The sequence below is a fragment of the Triturus cristatus genome, chromosome 10, assembly GCF_964204655.1.
Source record: "Triturus cristatus chromosome 10, aTriCri1.1, whole genome shotgun sequence".
NCBI classification, from domain to species: Eukaryota; Metazoa; Chordata; class Amphibia; order Caudata; family Salamandridae; genus Triturus; species Triturus cristatus.
The window spans coordinates 1,246,780,141-1,246,797,625 of record NC_140593.1 but is presented as its reverse complement, the minus strand read 5'-3'; the positions used below and the strand labels follow the sequence as shown (position 1 = coordinate 1,246,797,625).

The following is a 17,485-nucleotide window of genomic DNA, read 5'->3' as shown; positions in this document are numbered from 1 at the left end:
TTTATTCATTGGTATTGTATTTCTTTCGTGTTCTGTCACTTTCTTATTTCGTTGTTTGTTACTGTTAAATGCTTTACACTAGTTCCTATGTTCAAGCCTTGCTGCACGAAGCCATAGCTCCCCAGGGTTGAGCTTAAGGTTTTGTAAGCGAGTCTAACTGGACCCAAGACAGTTTTGTGAGTGTGTTCCACGGTAAGGCCGCACAGCCGTACCATATAATACACCCAAATCCTCAGAGTCCCAATTATGTAGCACAATGTGGCATTTAACATGATGGCATCACCGATATGAAATCGATGAGTATCCAATATAAACGATACCCGAAGTGCACAGCTTCCGAAAGCAACACTTGCATGGGTTTGGGTTTCTGGCAGGTGAGAGGGACCGTTGATGCATGTTTGTGTTTTTTAAATGTAGGCTTGTGTATGGTTTAAAATGTTCACTACTTTGCAATGACAGCTAGATGGACAAATGTATGGTTTGTATAGGAAACACAGGCGTTGCAAATCCTTTACTTACATGCATAGTCTGGCCTGTGACATTTCTACTTCTGCTCGGACTGTAAAGGAGGGTATGGTAAGGTTTCAACAGCAACTGTAATGAAGTCGCGTCATTGCCGTTGCTAAACATTCCACCATCTGTTCTTTTAGGGCTTATTCTGGTCTTTCCTGGTTCGAGTCTGGCTTTGGTGTCGGCACTAGTTGATTGGCACTATGTGAAATGATTCGATGAGTAGTCTTATCTTCATCTTCTGACAATCCTTCTAGAAGACATGCCTTGGATATGTTCCATGCAGTACATAACCAGTGTTAAACAGTTGAAGTGAATGCATAAACCATAAATTAAGGTAGCATGTTGATAGATGAGGAAAAGACCTTCTACTGTCAAAACATAAGTTACCGTCATGCTGACCTTTTTAATGCACCTATACAGTACAAGCAAGCTGACAGGTTTAGAGCTCACACAAGGTCAGAGAGAGTGGTACTGTTGTGACTTTGGGAGGATGAAGAGCATTCCAGTGGAGTGAGGCTAGAAGTTTGAAGTATTAGAACTTCAAAGGGGTTTGGGATGTCCAAGCATAGATTACGTGCAAGAATATGACCACATTAAAGAGGGCTGTGGGTAGCCTTCAAGAAGGCGGTAAGGTATTTGTGCTGAGTACCATATTTGACAGAGTGCCCGTTTTTATGTCGGTGTGTGACTGGGCCGTCTGACGTATCCAGGTGAATTGCAGGAAGCAAATGTCAGATTATCCTTGAATCTGGTGACAGTGACATGGACCAAAGTGACCCCCGAAGACACGACACGCATGATGAACACCATCCACTCCGGATCTACGACCGACCCATGCCCCCACCATGTCTTCAACAAGGCCGCCTCTACCATCGCACCCCACCTCCGAGACATCATCAACGCCTCCTTCGACACAGCCACCTTCCCGGAGAGCTGGAAGCACGCCGAGCTCAGCGCACTACTGAAGAAACCAACAGCGGACCCGACCGACCTCAAGAACTTCCGCCCAATCTCGCTCCTTCCATTCCCTGCCAAAGTCATCGAGAAGGTCGTCAACAAGCAGCTGGCCTCCTTCCTCGAGACGAACGGATCCCTCGACCCATCGCAATCCGGATTCAGAGCCAACCACAGCACCGAGACCGCCCTCATCGCAGCCACCGACGACATCCGAGCCCTGCTCGACAAAGGTGAAACCGCGGCACTCATCCTCCTTGACCTCTCCGCAGCATTTGACACTGTCTGCCACCGCACCCTAGTCCAACGCCTTAACGACACCGGCATCCAGGGGAATGCTCTGGAATGGATCATCTCATACCTCTCCGGCAGAACACAGAGAGTACGCCTCCCTCCGTTCCGCTCTGAGGCCACCGAAGTAATCTGCGGCGTCCCGCAAGGATCGTCGCTCAGCCCTACTCTCTTCAACATCTACATGAAACCCCTCGCTGCCATCGCACGCCTACACAACCTCAACATCATTTCCTACGCCGATGACACCCAGCTGATTCTCTCCCTCACCAGAGACCCCGACACCGCCAAAGCCGACCTACACGAAGGGATGAAAGATGCCGCCGAATGGATGAACATCAGCCGCCTGAAGTTGAACACGGACAAGACAGAAGTCCTCATCCTGGGACCGTCGCCCTCCGCATGGGACGACTCCTGGTGGCCCCCGGCCCTGGGCACCGCACCCAAGCCAACGGACCACGCACGCAACTTGGGCGTCATCCTGGACTCCTCCCTATCGATGACCAGACAAGTCAACGCCGTCTCCTCATCTTGCTTCCACAACCTCCGCATGCTCCGCAGGATCCTCAGATGGATCCCGACCGAGACCAGGAAGACTGTCACCCAGGCCCTCGTCACCAGCAGACTAGACTACGGAAACACCCTCTACGCCGGTACAACAGCCAAGCTTCAGAAAAGACTTCAGCGTATCCAGAACGCCTCCGCCCGTCTCATCCTGGACGCCCCCCGACGCAGCCACATCTCGAGCCACCTGAGAGACCTGCACTGGCTCCCTGTCAACAAGAGGATCACGTTCAGACTCCTCACCCACGCACACAAATCCCTCCACGACCTGGGCCCAAGGTACCTCAACGACCGCCTGACCTTCTACACGCCCACCCGACAGCTACGATCCGCGAACCTCGCCCTCGCCGCCGTCCCTCGCATCCAGAGAGCCACCGCCGGAGGAAGATCCTTCTCCTACCTGGCAGCTAAGACATGGAACTCCCTGCCCGTCCACCTACGGCTGACCCAGGACCACCTCGCCTTCAGGAAACAGCTCAAGACCTGGCTGTTCGAGCAGTAGCAGACCCCCCTCCCCCAAGCGCCTTGAGACCCTTCCGGGTGAGTAGTGCGCGATATAAATTCCATGATTGATTGATTGATTGATTGAAAGTGACAAATGGATCTCGTCAGATATGCTGTTGAAAAGAACAACTGTATGTGTGTGCCAGAGGCGGGCACTCTTAATGGAATAAGAGAGGGCCCGATGGCAGGCGAGTCAACAGTAGATGATTCCGCTCTCTGAATAGTCCATCTTTAGAGAGCAAAATGCCATCCGTTCTAGAACTGCAGAGAGTGGATATGTCATCCATGCACGTCAGTCAGATCTCTGTTAGAGGGAACGAACTCTGGTGAAGAGGACACCGCCAGAATATACTTGTTATTAATCCATTTGTTACTGGCATTTGTGATGTTTCCTCTTTTATTTTTATTTTTACAGTGCCCATGTCATTTGAATGAGCTTATCCTAATTTGGAAAGGCTCACAAACACCCTCTGACCCTTACTTATACTATAATCTTTGCAAATGTATGCTGCTGAATGAGGTGAAGGTCCACAAGACTTGTATAATCACTGGCACAGCCACCTAATATGCTGATTTATTTAATGAAAAACAATGACGCAAAGCCCTCGGCATGAGCCGCATCGCACTGGGCCAGTTATGGACCAGCCTCATCTTTTGGCCACTTTGACCCAGTCTTGAAGTTTCACCAATTTATATTTTTCAACATTTTCCCAGCACTGTCAGCAAATGCATTTCACTGACCATAAGGAAGAGCACATTTGTAATTTTATTTTGGCCCCACGTACTTCACCCACAGGGAGGCGTACACCTTTTCTTTTAAAGAGCTGCAGGGGAGGCAACTAGGTGAACCTTTGGGAGCTGCGGCGAGTAGGGAATCCTTTGGTTTGCGATGTTGGGTGCTGCGGCGAGTAGGGGCTCCTTTGGTGGGCGAGGATAGGAGCTGCGGCGAGTAAGGGGCCCTTATTAATGTTAAATGATCACTTTCTGTTAAATACCGACTACTGTAAATCAACTGGGGAGGAAAATATTAAATCATATTTAGTGTAACTGTTCCCAGCTCTGTCAGACCATGTTTAGTTTCTTTCGATGAACAGAGAGAGGAGCTCATGTACATCATTGTCGTGCACCCCCTCAGATGCGTGCTGGGCGTCCTCGTGTGGATAGCATGCCCCCCTCAGATGCGTGCTGGGCATCCTCGTGTGGATAGCATGCCCCCCTCAGATGCGTGCTAGGCATCCTCGTGTGGATAGCATGCCCCCCTCAGATGCGTGCTAGGCATCCTCGTGTGGATAGCATGCCCCCCTCAGATGAGTGCTGGGCATCCTCGTGTGGATAGCATGGCCCCCTCAGATGCGTGCTGGGCATCCTCGTGTGGATAGCCTGCCCCCCTCAGATGCGTGCTGGGCATCCTCATGTGGATAGCATGTACACATCTGAAATTGTAATATGGCAAGTATGTCAATCTAATTGTTGTGAGGCGGGTGTGCATAAAGACTTTGTAGTGCTTCAGGGTGCCGAAGTAAATGATCGTACAAGCTGGGCCTCCAACGAACTAGTCTACAGAAAAGTCACTTCTCACAAGCATTGATGGTTTTGACATACATGACAAAGCCACTTTTTGGTCTTCCTTTTCCATATTATCTCTTCATGCTCTCCCTGAAGTTGAGTAAAGGCACACCTTGTGTTTGATGTTTGATGTAATCTTCATCTCAGTGTTGTTACAGGCTGGTAATATTTCCAAAAATGACTTTGCAATTTCTTATAAACGTGGACTTGGATGCTGAGCATGCTCACTTGTGATCTCTTACATGGTGCACGCTTGCATCTGGGCTAATTACTCAGATACATAACTCTGTGTCACTTAAGTGTGATCAAATGCAGATCCTGACACATCCCGCCTCTTTGCTTTCTCCCTCCCTGTCGTCTCCAGGCAAGTCCAACCTTATGGATGCCATCAGCTTTGTACTTGGCGAGAAGACCAGCAACCTGAGAGTAAAGACTCTACGCGACCTCATCCATGGTGCACCTGTAGGCAAGCCAGCCGCCAACCGGGCCTTTGTGAGTATGGTGTACTCGGAGGACAGTGGGACAGAGCGCACTTTCGCCCGGATCATTGTGGGTAAGTCAAGAAAAAGGGATTATTTGTTGCGCTGTGGAAGTAAAACTCAAGTTCTTTCACTAGCAGTACGAGCCTGTTGTCTGCTTAGCAACTGAAACCCAGAAGGGCTGACCACATGTATTTATGACTCACTGCTGATGGACTATCTTTGAAGAGTCCAGGCCTAATTGGAGCAGATTCCATGGGCGTGAGAGGAAGTCAACGGACTCAATGGGTTTCACCTTTTTTTCGTGGATGATATTGTGAATGATGATTAGTGTAATATGGTTGCTTTCTGTTGTCATAATGATGAGTAAAACAAATGCAGAGGAACAATAATAAACATATTAAGCACAACTATTATCAACTGGGCCGAACCTTTTAATAAAATTAGATCAAACCGTATGCACTTTTTTTTTACCACACACCCCCTCAAATGTTCACGCTAGCCTCATGTGAATAGCATATACACATCTGAAATAGCAATGTGCCAAGTACGTTAATCTCTAGTTGTTCTGAGACGGGTTTGAATAAAAAATTTAGTAGTGCTGAAACGATGAGTTTCTTGGCCTGACCCCTCAACGGAGCTATAGGCAGCTGCTGATCCCGGGCCCTACTCGCCTGCAGCATGGGGGAGAGGAAAAAAACCCTCCCTACCAGCTGAAGCTGACTGCTGCCCCAGCATCCATCTATTCCTCTTCAAGGCCAAGAAAAGCAGCCCCCTCACCGCGCATTCACCATGTGTTTTAAAGGGGTGTTAAATGTTTGCAGATTTGGGTCGGGTATTTCTCTCAGAACAGAGAACGCACAGATTGAGACCTGGTATTCCCGGGTCCGTTTGTTGTTCTTCATTCTGAGAGAAATACCTTGTAATCCCTAGTAACTCACTGAGAGATACTGTCTGGGCCAGGTATTTCGTACCCGGGTATCTCCCCGCGTAGTTAATGAGGAACTCGAAATGATAGACTTGTTAAAGCTGCATAGTGGTGCTTTGGTTTTTAAATGCTGTCCTCCCCTTTCTTTGCTCATTTGATGTCTTGTCCCTCAGGAGGTTCATCAGAGTACAGAATCAACAGCAAGGTTGTCCAGCTGCAGGAGTACAGCGACGAGCTTGAGAAACTGGGAATCCTCATCAAAGCTAGGAACTTCCTAGTGTTTCAGGTATGACCCAAGGACTGTGGTTGGATGCTGAGCGTTTGCACACAGGATCACCAGAGTGTGGGAATGCTTACAGGGAATGCTTGCACCCGGAAGGTCCTGGGGTTTGGAGTGCAGCTGGCCTCTTGGATCACCAGTGTGAATGGGGAGCGGCAGTGGTTGGTACAAGTGGGGTTGTGGCATGCAGTGAATCCTCAAGACTAGAGGTTTCTTGCTTTCCACTTGGCCAGCAATATACAACCTGATGTAGCCTCAGTGGCACATTGTAAGATGGCTCATTTGACTAATGTATCCATTGTAGACATCTGTGTGTTACATGAAGGTCACAGGTTTGAATACTTGTGGGTCCGTTCAGCCTTCCGAACACCTATCAGAACCCACAGAACAGACAAGTTGTAGAGTACACAATCTAAGTGTAGTTTGTTATTAGCAGTGGTGGGTGAAGTTGGGAATGGCTACAGCATCTAGTTATGAGCAGATGCTGGTGAACTGCAGAAAGCCAAGCACTTCCAGGTCCCTTAACACTTGTGGTGCAGACTGAAATTTTCAAGGGTTGGAGTTTTTGAGATACGTTGGTGCGTTTCACGCGACGAGCTATGGTCTATGAAAGAAGTTGGCATTAAAAATGTTTGATCCTTTAATCTTATTCATGAATTTGATAACTAGAAGGGTCACAAAATCTTATTGTTCTATGAACGTGCTTCCATGACAGATAATGATCCTTTTCTATCCATGGAAGAATATTTTTCTAAATAGATTTGACTCGATAGAAGCCATATGTAGAACTATTTTCTCCTGGTGGCTGAACTATCTTCTGCGAGCTGTTCAAGAGGTGTACTGTGTTCTCAAACCAGGTGGGTGTTGTATACTCCCTCTGAAGGGGTGGAACACTTGTACTAGCCTGAAGGTGAGCACGCCTATCTGACTAGCTAATTGTCCCACCTGTCCAGGTGCCAAAGGGCTCTGGACAAAGGGGGTCGGCTTCCTCTCCTGTGAGGGAAGCCAGATTTGCACACCAAAAGCGGTAGGCACTTTGAAGCTCCCCTGCCTTGGAATGCTAATTTACAGGTCATCCTGTGGGAAGGGGTGTAAAAACCATCTGCCCGAGCGGACTTTGTTTCTGGCCTCCTGAGAGCAAAGACTCTCACCCTTGAGGGTCAGAAACTTGTCTCCGGTGACACGCTGGCAAAAACCAGTCAGTCAGCATAGCAGTAGCTGGTAAGTTTTCAGGGGGCGCCTCTAAGGTTCACTCTGTGTGCATGTATTAATGAATCCTACACTGGCATCAGTGTGGGTTTATTGATACAAGGTGTTTGTGTTGCTTCTGATTTGAAACAATAGGGCTCAACTAAACTCTGCACTCTCAAGACGAGGTAAATGTACCACTGCACCTTTAAACAACACCCATAGAAAAAGAACTCGAACTTTCATGACGAGGCAAGGAAACAGATTCAGTTGCATTTAAAATGAAACGTGTGATTTATTAATTCAACTCTTTTAGAAGTAACGCAAAATATATTGGTTAATGTAGATTCCCAAATATCAACCAAAAAGAGTCTAATGCACATAACATGTACACAAAACAAGTAAATATTTAAAATATGTACATGGATTAAAGAAACTCAGGAAGTATATACATAAAGGGGATAAGGAGAACACCTCACCGAGCGAGTTGCACTCCTCATTCTGGTCAGTTCAACTGGTAAGCCCTTGACGGTCAGCCAGAAGTCTCGTTAGGGAACTACCGAAGATTTTCCCAATGGCAGTGCGTCCACCCCAACGGGCGAGCTTCTGATTCAGCGCCAAGATTTTCCAGCTTTAATACCTTTTACTCAACTTGAGGAGAAGTTTCTAGAAACCTTGCCCCCTTTCCTCTGTTACGAAAACCAAACTGACCGTATTGGTCTGTGTCAGGGTCAAGACAGAAGCTGGCCAGGCTCCTGTATTTTGAGTCCGAGACAGTGTTGTACATTCCGCACATTTCTCTGGCAACGGCAATCTCTGCTCTGAAAGGTACCAAATACGCAACCCACACAACATGCTCCAGCTTATTCTGCACGGTGAGGAGCGATAACAAGCGCTGAGCGAAAAATATCCCCTCCCCACTCTGCAACTGCATGAGAGTACAGAAAATGGAGTAACTTGTAACAAAGGAGTTGATTGTCAATGTACTGTTCCTAATAGCATCACAGTTTAATACCAAAATCCCTATTTTCAGAGAAGCCATCATGTAGCTGGGGAACTTCTTTTCACCAGTGTCCAGCACATGTCCTCAAAATGGCTTCCCTGCTCACTTGTACTGGCAGCATTAGAGCTGACCCGCACAGGGGCATATCTGCTCATGCAGTCATGCCCTTACATGTAGTATAGTGCACCCTTCCTTAGGGCTGTAAAGCCTGCAGTAGGGGTGACTTACCTATACTGCATGCGGTTTTTGTGGGCATGGGGCACATCCCAGTACGCCGTGTTGTGTTTTCACTTTTGTCTGCACCAAGACATGCAGTTTGCAGTAGCAGTTTGAACGTGTTGGAGGGGTCCTTTAGGGTGGCACAATTCGTGCTGCAGTCCTTAAGGATCCTCTTTAGTCTCCTTGCTTTAGGTATCGGGGTACCGCTTACTAAAGGTATTGACAATTGGAGTAAAATTGCACAGTTTTTGGGATCGAGATCTGGCACTGGGGACCTGGTTAGCTGGAACCCAGTGCAATTCCATTTGAAATCACATCAAATACCAGGCAAAAATCGGGGGTGACCATGTGAAAAAGAGGTGCTTCCCTACAGTTATCCAGAGGGACTTGTAGTGAAGATTCACATCTGAGGATGGGCAGCACTTATTTGTGGATGTAGTGGCAACAGCTCTCAATGTCTGTACTTTTCCAGTTGTTAGATATTTAGTATTGAGTATTGGCATTGCTGTAATGATACCTGTCCGTGAAGAGGACATTGGCCGTCAAACTAATGAAATCCATTTTAAGGCAGTTTTCAGCCACATTTCGCATCCTAGGTGGTATTTTTGGATATTAGGACATGCGGAGCTGGTTGATTTGCACTGTTCTAGTTTTCACCCTGTCGCAGTTCCCGAAGTCTTTTCAGTGTCTGGTTAGGAGAAGATGCCTCATAGGTTCTGCCTTGCTTGCCACTATAGGTTGCTTTAGATTGATAAAGACTGAGTGTGCAGCAAGTATTTGCCAGGAGCACATTGACAACATTTATAGCGTTTGCAGAGGATTCAAATACAATGTCATGAAGCTGCTTTCTGAAAAAATCCTAAGCTGTAGATGCCATGCGCTCTATTGAAGGTCAGTCACAGACGCTGTTAAAGAAGCGGCCGAGGCCTAGTACTCGACAGAGGACATTGAGCATCTGACTTCATATTGTGAAGAATCTGTCCCTTTTTGGCCACAAAAAAAGGGATCTGTAATCTTTGGTGGAAAGATCATAGGCCGTTGTGAAGGTGCAAGCTGTGAAGCTCATGAACTATAAAACGGTAATCCCCTTGGTGTGTGCCTCGTATATTATACAGCTTGCAAGTCCAGGAAGGAAACATCAGAATAAGATAGGCTGTCAGCCTCTTAAATCCAGATCAGAAACCTAAAATGTGTCTCTGCTGTTCATGAAGGAGCCCTTTGACCCCAACAAATCTCTTACAGCGTAATTTTAAAAAACAGAATGATGCACAAAAACCTCTTGAGATGTCCACGCAGCCCTTTCAGCAACACTAAAAGTTTGTGCTGACTGAGATTTCCTTGTAGGAGCAGTGCCTTCTGGTTCTTATCCCTTCTCTGCCTCCAAGGAGGGCAGCACAACGCCCATTGCTGATGGCTTCATTATTAGGATTTACATTGAAAACAAATACCAAGCTGCAAAACCTTTCATACAGATAAGTACCTTTTTTCTACCTTTTTGCAAGAAGTTTTGTTGATTCATTAAAAAAATGATGCACAGCTACGGCCAGTGGTACTTCAGATCCTATTCATATCTATTCACTCACATGTGACTGGGATAATCCTGGTTACTCGATGCTCAGTAGGTGAATGTACAACTGCCTGACACCGGTAACGCAGAACTATTCCTCCTTGCTTGGTATCTGTACAGGTTTGGATGTGACCAAGCAAGCCTGCCTGCTGAGCACTTTAGAAGGGCCTTTTGTATGTAGTATGAAGATGGCACCAAGACAGAGGGTAATGCGGGTATGCGATTGAAGTTTTATCATGTATATATATTTTTTTTACAGCGACAATTTTGGAACCATCTGGTACGTCTTGGGATAATGCTAATCAGGGCAGTCTAAAACAGCCACAGTTTTAAACATCTATTGCATTTAGTGATTTATTTGTTTTTCTGATTGTGAGTGTATCGTAGCAGTTGGCCACCTACTTCAACTGTGCTGTTCCACTTGTGCAGCGCACATCTGCGAGTGATTGTGCTGCTGATTACAGCACAGTTGATAAACGTCCGTGGTGTAGGGGTGTGCGGATAAAGGAAAACATCACAATGGTATGTCCAGTCAGTCTAGGCACCATCCAGATTCCAAAGCAGCCTGAGGCACTTTCACTCACTGTGTGTTTTTTCAGGGGGCGGTCGAGTCTATTGCTATGAAGAACCCCAAGGAGCGCACAGCTCTGTTCGAGGAAATCAGCCGCTCTGGAGAGCTGGCAGCCGAGTACGATAAGAGAAAGAAGGAGATGGTGAAAGCTGAGGAGGACACGCAGTTCAACTATCACCGCAAGAAGAACATTGCCGCAGAGCGCAAGGAGGCCAAGCAGGAGAAAGAGGAGGTGAGCAGTAGGGACTCTGGAGGCAGAAGTGTTTGTGCATCCTAAATCTGCATTGTTCGTTCAATTTTCCTGCAAAGGGGTCAGGGTATTGACTGGTGTACCTCAAAATAGATCTGCCTGCATTTGAGAACATTTGCTTTTGAACTGCTATGTGAATGAGATCTGGTTCTGCCTGTTGCATTTTTATCTACTTTATTTTGAAAGTAACTTCTCCGAGTAGTACAAGTGCACCTGGGCCCTTTTGGAAGAGCCGGATGTGGTCTCTTTTAAGGTGCATCTTACTGACGGGAGGCTTGGTTCCAAGCCCTCGTGCTTTCTTAGACATGACCCCATATTTGGTAGAGAGACCCTTATTCCAGTTCCTACTGTCCCCCGCCACCATCCTTCCCACATCTACAAGCAGCTTGGTAGGAAATCTTGATCGCAGACTATTCTTCATTGATCCCATTTTGGGGGGGGTAAACCCACATACGAAAATAGTCTGGTTTACCATGTCACAAGTAGTGTCTGTCACGTTGCACATGCATACATTGTTCACCCAACTACAAAGCATCATAGTCTCACCATTTACCCAAAATCTTCTTATGTTTCTGCTCCAGCCCCTAGCACCAAAGATGGGCTTTTCTTGTTGAGCACACCAGTCCACTCCCACCCGCCATTCAGCCAAAAAGGGAGAGTTTGCAGAGTTCCACTTCCGGGCAACATCTCATTTGGCAATCTGCATGGCAACCCCTATGTCCCATTTCGTGAACCCTATAGTCTCATAGTGAGGTGCGACCCTGTCCTCAGCTTGAAGGGTGGTCATTTGTGTCAGTCTGCAGTCTCGACTCATAAGTCAGAGTGCTGCTCTCCAGTTCAGGAAGACCACCCCAGTGGTCTCCGAGAGGGGCTGGGGCTCCATATACAATTCCCATTATCTGATCAAGGGCTAACGGTGTAAACGCTGCACTAGGTCGGGTTGTCCCATCCCCTGTTTAGCCTTTCATTGATCAGTCACTTGCCAAGCCATATAGCATCAGTGGTCCGCAATTCCCATTCCCCTGCCATAGGGGGACTGCTGGCAATTAAAAAAAAAAGTGATCCAAGGGCAGCCTGTGTTTCTGCCCATGTAATAAGAGGTATGTGGGTATGACCACAAGAGCAGTCAAGATACGCATAGGGGAGCATAAAAGCACTATAAGACGTAAGAAGATCAATACCAAACTATTAACACACTTTTCTGAACTAGGACACCCAGCAGAAAGTCTTCGGTGGACCATCATAGTTTCCAATCCCTACTGGAATAAACGCACTTTGTTCATACAAGAACAACGATGGGTCCATAAATTGAGATGTGACGCCACAGGTTTAAATGATGAAATCCCGTGGGTCGAGCTAACCTGATTTCCCCTATAAAAACCCTGAATGAACTTTGCGATGACAAGCAGATGACAGTTTGCCATATTTCACATCAGATCTAAACCCCTCAGATTCAGGCTCACCCTCTTTGTCCAGGGGTATGTGCTTATTATGCAACATGCATTTGGAATCTGTAACTAACATCGATTAGCGAGATCTATCCTGACTCGCTACTACACTATGACGAGAACTCCATAAATAATGTAGATACCTTTTATAACATCAAGAATGTGATTTTTAATTTTAGCACGCTGCATCAGGGATATGTCACTAGTTCATACCACTTTTAAGTATCTTTGTTGCTGATGATAGATTAGCCTTGTTTATGGCCCTAGCGTCGAGCACCTTCTTTCTACAATCGTTATATTTATAATGTACACCACGCCTACGTCTCGTGTGCCACTAGCACCCCAGATATAATCCTCATGAGATAATACATATCCAGTGATTTCGCGCATCATATTTACACACAAAGTTTTTTCATAATATAAAAAACTCTGTTGACGGTCACCTGGTTTCAGACTCTAACCTTGCGTAAACCAGCCCTAACTCTGACGCTCCTGAAACTAACGTGATCGTCATGGAAACTTCCGAAAACCAGCTCTGAGTCTGACGCTCCTGTAATCAACATGATCGTCATGGCAACTTCTCAGAGAACGTCTTTACGTTTTCTCTCAGCCTCAGTAAGCGATTGGTGATTACCGTGACTCTCTGTCCATGGAACGTCATTACGTCATATTCCGGCGTCACTTTACCGCGCGGACCCTACACTCAGCGTCTTTATAGAACATATATAAGACATTCCCCCCCACCCCCGTCAATAATTCCGGCGCGACACGGAGGAGGGGTAGGTTTCCACTCCATAGGCGACTGAGCACTTGTAAGTATTCTTCAGTCATGGCAGAACGATCGGCGTTTTAACGACTGAAACAAGGTAGACTAATTCTTTGATTTTCTTTAGTATCTCTGTCCGCCAACTCCGAACCGCTGACGGAGCCCATTCCTTTCATCTTAAAGGGTAGGCCTATTTGTCCGTAGGTATTTTGTGTGTGTTTATAAAAACACCCTCTCATTTCTCGAGTAGCATTTCCAACACGCACCGGGTGTTGTTTTTGGTCTAATATGACATAAAATGATGGCCGCTTTAGAGGATACCTTCATGTTGGTTTTTGTTATGGCACCTGATCTTGTTAGATTAGCTAAACAAAGTCACACATGCACCCCAGGTAGCAGTCTCATTTACTTCTTCTTAAAAAACTTATCCCTGTGATTGATTCACTCAATCTGCATGTGAACTTTAGAAGCATGTTCATTGTGAATGAACACTTATCATGCCACTGTGCAGTGAATTCACAACATGTCATGGTATATCAATACGACAGATTTTGTATTTTCTTTCTCTGTTTGTGTGTGTTTGTCCTTGTCTTTATCTTACTAGGTTGGGTGTAGGTTTTCCAAAAAGAAGGAGCACCTACCAGCGCGAGGACGCAATATCCCCTTACTATCAAGGTACTATAGGTTCACAGTACTCTATTTCACTGGCACCTATTCCAACTGATTTATATACTTTTTACACTCACTTGTCTGATTTGGTCCTGACGAAGCGCAATCGGATCCCTTATGGACCTACTCTGAAGCGCGAAACATGTTGACCCTATTTTTCTAGAACTTTCACCCCCTATTCACTCTCTTATCCTGAGAGTTGCAGTAAATTTTATATCTGCCCTCATTATATTGTTCCCTGAGGACCTCCAGGATCATTTTTAATCTATGCTAGACAGAGCCGTGAATAAAGGTCTTGGCCTCTACCTAGTAATTTTAACGCACCACTCACTTCCCTCATAGATAGACCCACACACCCCCAAGCACAACTGCGGCGTCTCCAAAAAGAACTCCGACAAAGAGCCCTCTTGCGGGGCCCGTGGGGGACTGCAGCGCCACCCCCACGAGGAGCAACGCCCCATGATGAAGCAGGACACCCGAAAGGGTGTGTGAGGGCACTATATTTCAAAGGAGAAATTCCCCACACTCATTCTGGCCCGACCATACTCATAGCACGCACAATTTTTACTCTTATCTTTAGGAACAGCTACCCTCTCAATATAAACACGTGATTTTGAGGGAGCATGGGTACTGGACCTATTTTCTAATTATGCTCCCGGTCCCCCCCTCTTTTTGTTGATGAGGAGTAGTTTGGTACCAAACACTGCTTTGTTAGGTGAAGCCATCATGGTGCTGTGGAACTTGACTTGTCGATTTCCCATCCCATGTACTCTGTCTTCCCTGGCACTCACAGTATTAAGAAAATGGACCCCAATATTGTAGGGGCATACCTGCTCATGCCGATATGCCCTCACCTGTGGTATAGTACACCCTGCCTTATGGCTGTGAGACCTGCCAGAGAGGTTGCTTACCAATGCCCACAGGCAGTGCTGTTTGGCATGGCACCCAGACAGAGTGCCATGTCGACTTTGTCGTTTTTTTCCCCTCACAGGGGGATGCAAGCAGGAAGGCAGCGGCGTGGACCCAGGGGGTGGTGTAGGAGAGTAGGAGCTGCACTTATGTTGCCCCCACTTTTTTTTCTGATGTTTACACTGGTTTCTGGCTGTAGTCTGGCTGGGTCCCTGCTAATCAGGGCCCCAGCCTCTCTGTTCTCTCTAAACAACTTGGAGTGCATAATAGATGCACTAGTGGTTGGATACTGTGGTACCTTGTGAGCCCCTAGTATATGGTACCTTAGGAACCAAGGGCATAGGTACTTCACAGGCCTATCAGGGATTGAAGCATGTATTAAGCCACCCCTGGGAAGCAGACTAAATCTGACACCACAGGCCTGCTACTGCAGCCTGGGTAAGGTGGTGCTAGCACTCCTCACTGAGATATAGGTTCACTATATCTCTCCCTGCACACATATTTAAAACTATCAGTCACCCCTAAGGCAGGCCCTATCAATCCTGAGGGCAGGGTGCTTGGTTTCCATGTGAGGGGGTGCCTCTGCCTGAGCAGGGCCCCTCTGCAGCTCTGAGTCCATTCTCCGTGGCTGTTTGTGGATGCGGTTGAACCATATACTCTTAAGTGCATTATAACCTAGCGGTAACTGCTAACCTTGGGATGGCTGCATCAAAACATGTTGTGTTTGGTGTCGAACGCTTTGTAATCATACCCCCACACCAGTAACTGGTGTGGGAGTATGATCCCACCCTTCTAGAGAGATAGACATGTACCCACTGTGGAAACACGGTAGAATCCTGAAGAGCCCTGGCATCACAAAATCGATGCCACCAGCACAGACACTGGGCTGCCCTCCTGCTGCTGACTGAAACTCGCAGTGGAGGAGGCCCAACAATAGGCATCCTGTCACAGGGAGGTGTAACCACCTTCCAGACAGGATTTAGTGTATTGGGGCTGGGTGGGTGCACTCCTAGAGTGCTTTGAAGTCCTGCACTGGGGGAGCAGTAGGCTCCTCTGTGCATATGCCAGCTCAAACCGGTTCAGGGGCTACCAGCCCCTGCTCTGGCGCGAAACTGGACAAAGGGAAGTGGGTGTAGCCACCCACTCCCCTGACCCTCCCATAGGAGTGGTAATAGTAATAGAGCTAGTCCCTCCCTTCCTTGTAGTATAAGTTAGGGAACCCTTGCCATTGCAAACTAGATATCCCTGGAAGACGCTCTGAAGAAGAATCCTGGACCTTCGACGTTCCACTACCTTTGGAAGACTGAAGAATCTCCCTGGGAGTCAAGGAGTGACTCCCCTGCTTGGCAGGCACCAAAACTTTGCATCAACGGTCGCAAACTTTGCCGCTCCCGCCGGGGTCCGAAGTCCCTGCAGCCCCGGAAGGGGATTTCCTGACTTCTCCAAGGCCATCGTGAGTCCACAGCGAAGCTGAGGCAAGTCGACCCCACGAGTGACGAGGAACAGCAATACCCGGGTACCGTGCACTATTGTCGAGTGCAACCCCTTCACGACGTTCTACGAACTTGTGCTTTGGACCACGTGTGGTCCAAGCCTCAAGCAGGATTTCCTTCGAAGATCAGTGGCCTACCTCGTCCCGAGTGACCGTGGGCTCTTGGTGAGTGAATCTTCCAGAGGTGTCTTCGCTATCTGTTACCGGTTGGCTTGTGGGTCCCCAGAAGACTTTTCTACAGAACCAAAGGGCTCCCCTGGTCGCTCCAGGCCTGCCCTGACTTACCCTCGCTGGGTGAGTCCCTCAGACCTTGCTGGTCTGCACCGCTGACTTTCTTCACTTTCCACGAGACTTGCTGTTGCCAAGGCTTGTTGGCTCCAACCCGGTTGCCGACACCTCCGTAAGCTGCAGAGTTCGTGGGACACGCCGAATCCAGCTCCTGGTAGTAGTCGACGCCTCCTGGACCTCGTGGCCGAAGAGTCAAGACACCCGTGATCACCTGAAATCACCCGACTACTGTGGGCATCCAGCTTCCTGGCCCGGGTCACTGGGAAGTGACTTTGAACACTTTCTCCTCGGCTTTCAGGGTTTCTTTCTTCTGAATCCAGCCTTGGATTCCACCGGACACTTCTTCTGTCTTCACAAGCAGCAAGTCTTCTTTCGCTCCCATTGAAAACGACGCTGCGACCCGACACCAAAAGACACCTATGCACCCGGCTTCCCTGGGTGAGGTAACTCAGCACTATAGTGCTCCTGTGGGTGTTGGCTCTAGAACTACTTGCCATGTAAGTGACTTGCTTGTAGACTCTCCCGAAGTATCCTAAAACTTAAAAATTCCAACCGCGACTTGCTCCATTGAAGTCTATTGGGATCCGCGGCTGTGTTCTCACACTGCATGCGTCTCCCGTGGGTCCTTTACTTACCTGCCTTGGGTGGATTAGTGAGGCCCCAGCGCTTCTGAAGGCCCTAGGGCTTGTCCCTTCTCAAGTCAATATTCTTAAACCTCTTTTTTAGTATATGGTCTGGTACGCCCCTAGGGCCCCAGCCATATAAGTGCCTAATTTGTTGTGAAACGTTGATTTGTGCATATGTCCTTGACTTCTAATCTCATAAAGAGATTAGTAGAGTGTGTCTAGTAATAAATACATATATATTTGATATATATATACCTGTGTGGTGTTCTTTCATTTAGTGATTCAAGAGATTATAAGGTAAAACAAGCTGCTTTACATTCCTCTGAGACTTAGCCTGAAGGCTGCTCTCCACAGCTACCACTAGGATAGCTTTCTTTAAAAGGTTGTCTTAAACCTATCTACCATAAGAG

At 47.4% G+C, this 17,485-nt stretch overlaps 1 protein-coding gene across 1 annotated transcript in view; it reads left to right on the top strand.

The window, feature by feature from the left end:
* The window catches only part of SMC1A (structural maintenance of chromosomes 1A), a 294,818-nt gene that overhangs the window by 14,651 nt on the left and 262,682 nt on the right, over positions 1-17,485 (top strand). Inside the window, exons 2-4 of the mRNA XM_085629913.1 lie at positions 4,757-4,945; positions 5,973-6,085; positions 10,656-10,859. Of these exons, the coding sequence (XP_085486039.1) occupies positions 4,757-4,945; positions 5,973-6,085; positions 10,656-10,859 (506 nt within the window). The remainder of the gene's footprint in view (positions 1-4,756; positions 4,946-5,972; positions 6,086-10,655; positions 10,860-17,485) is intronic.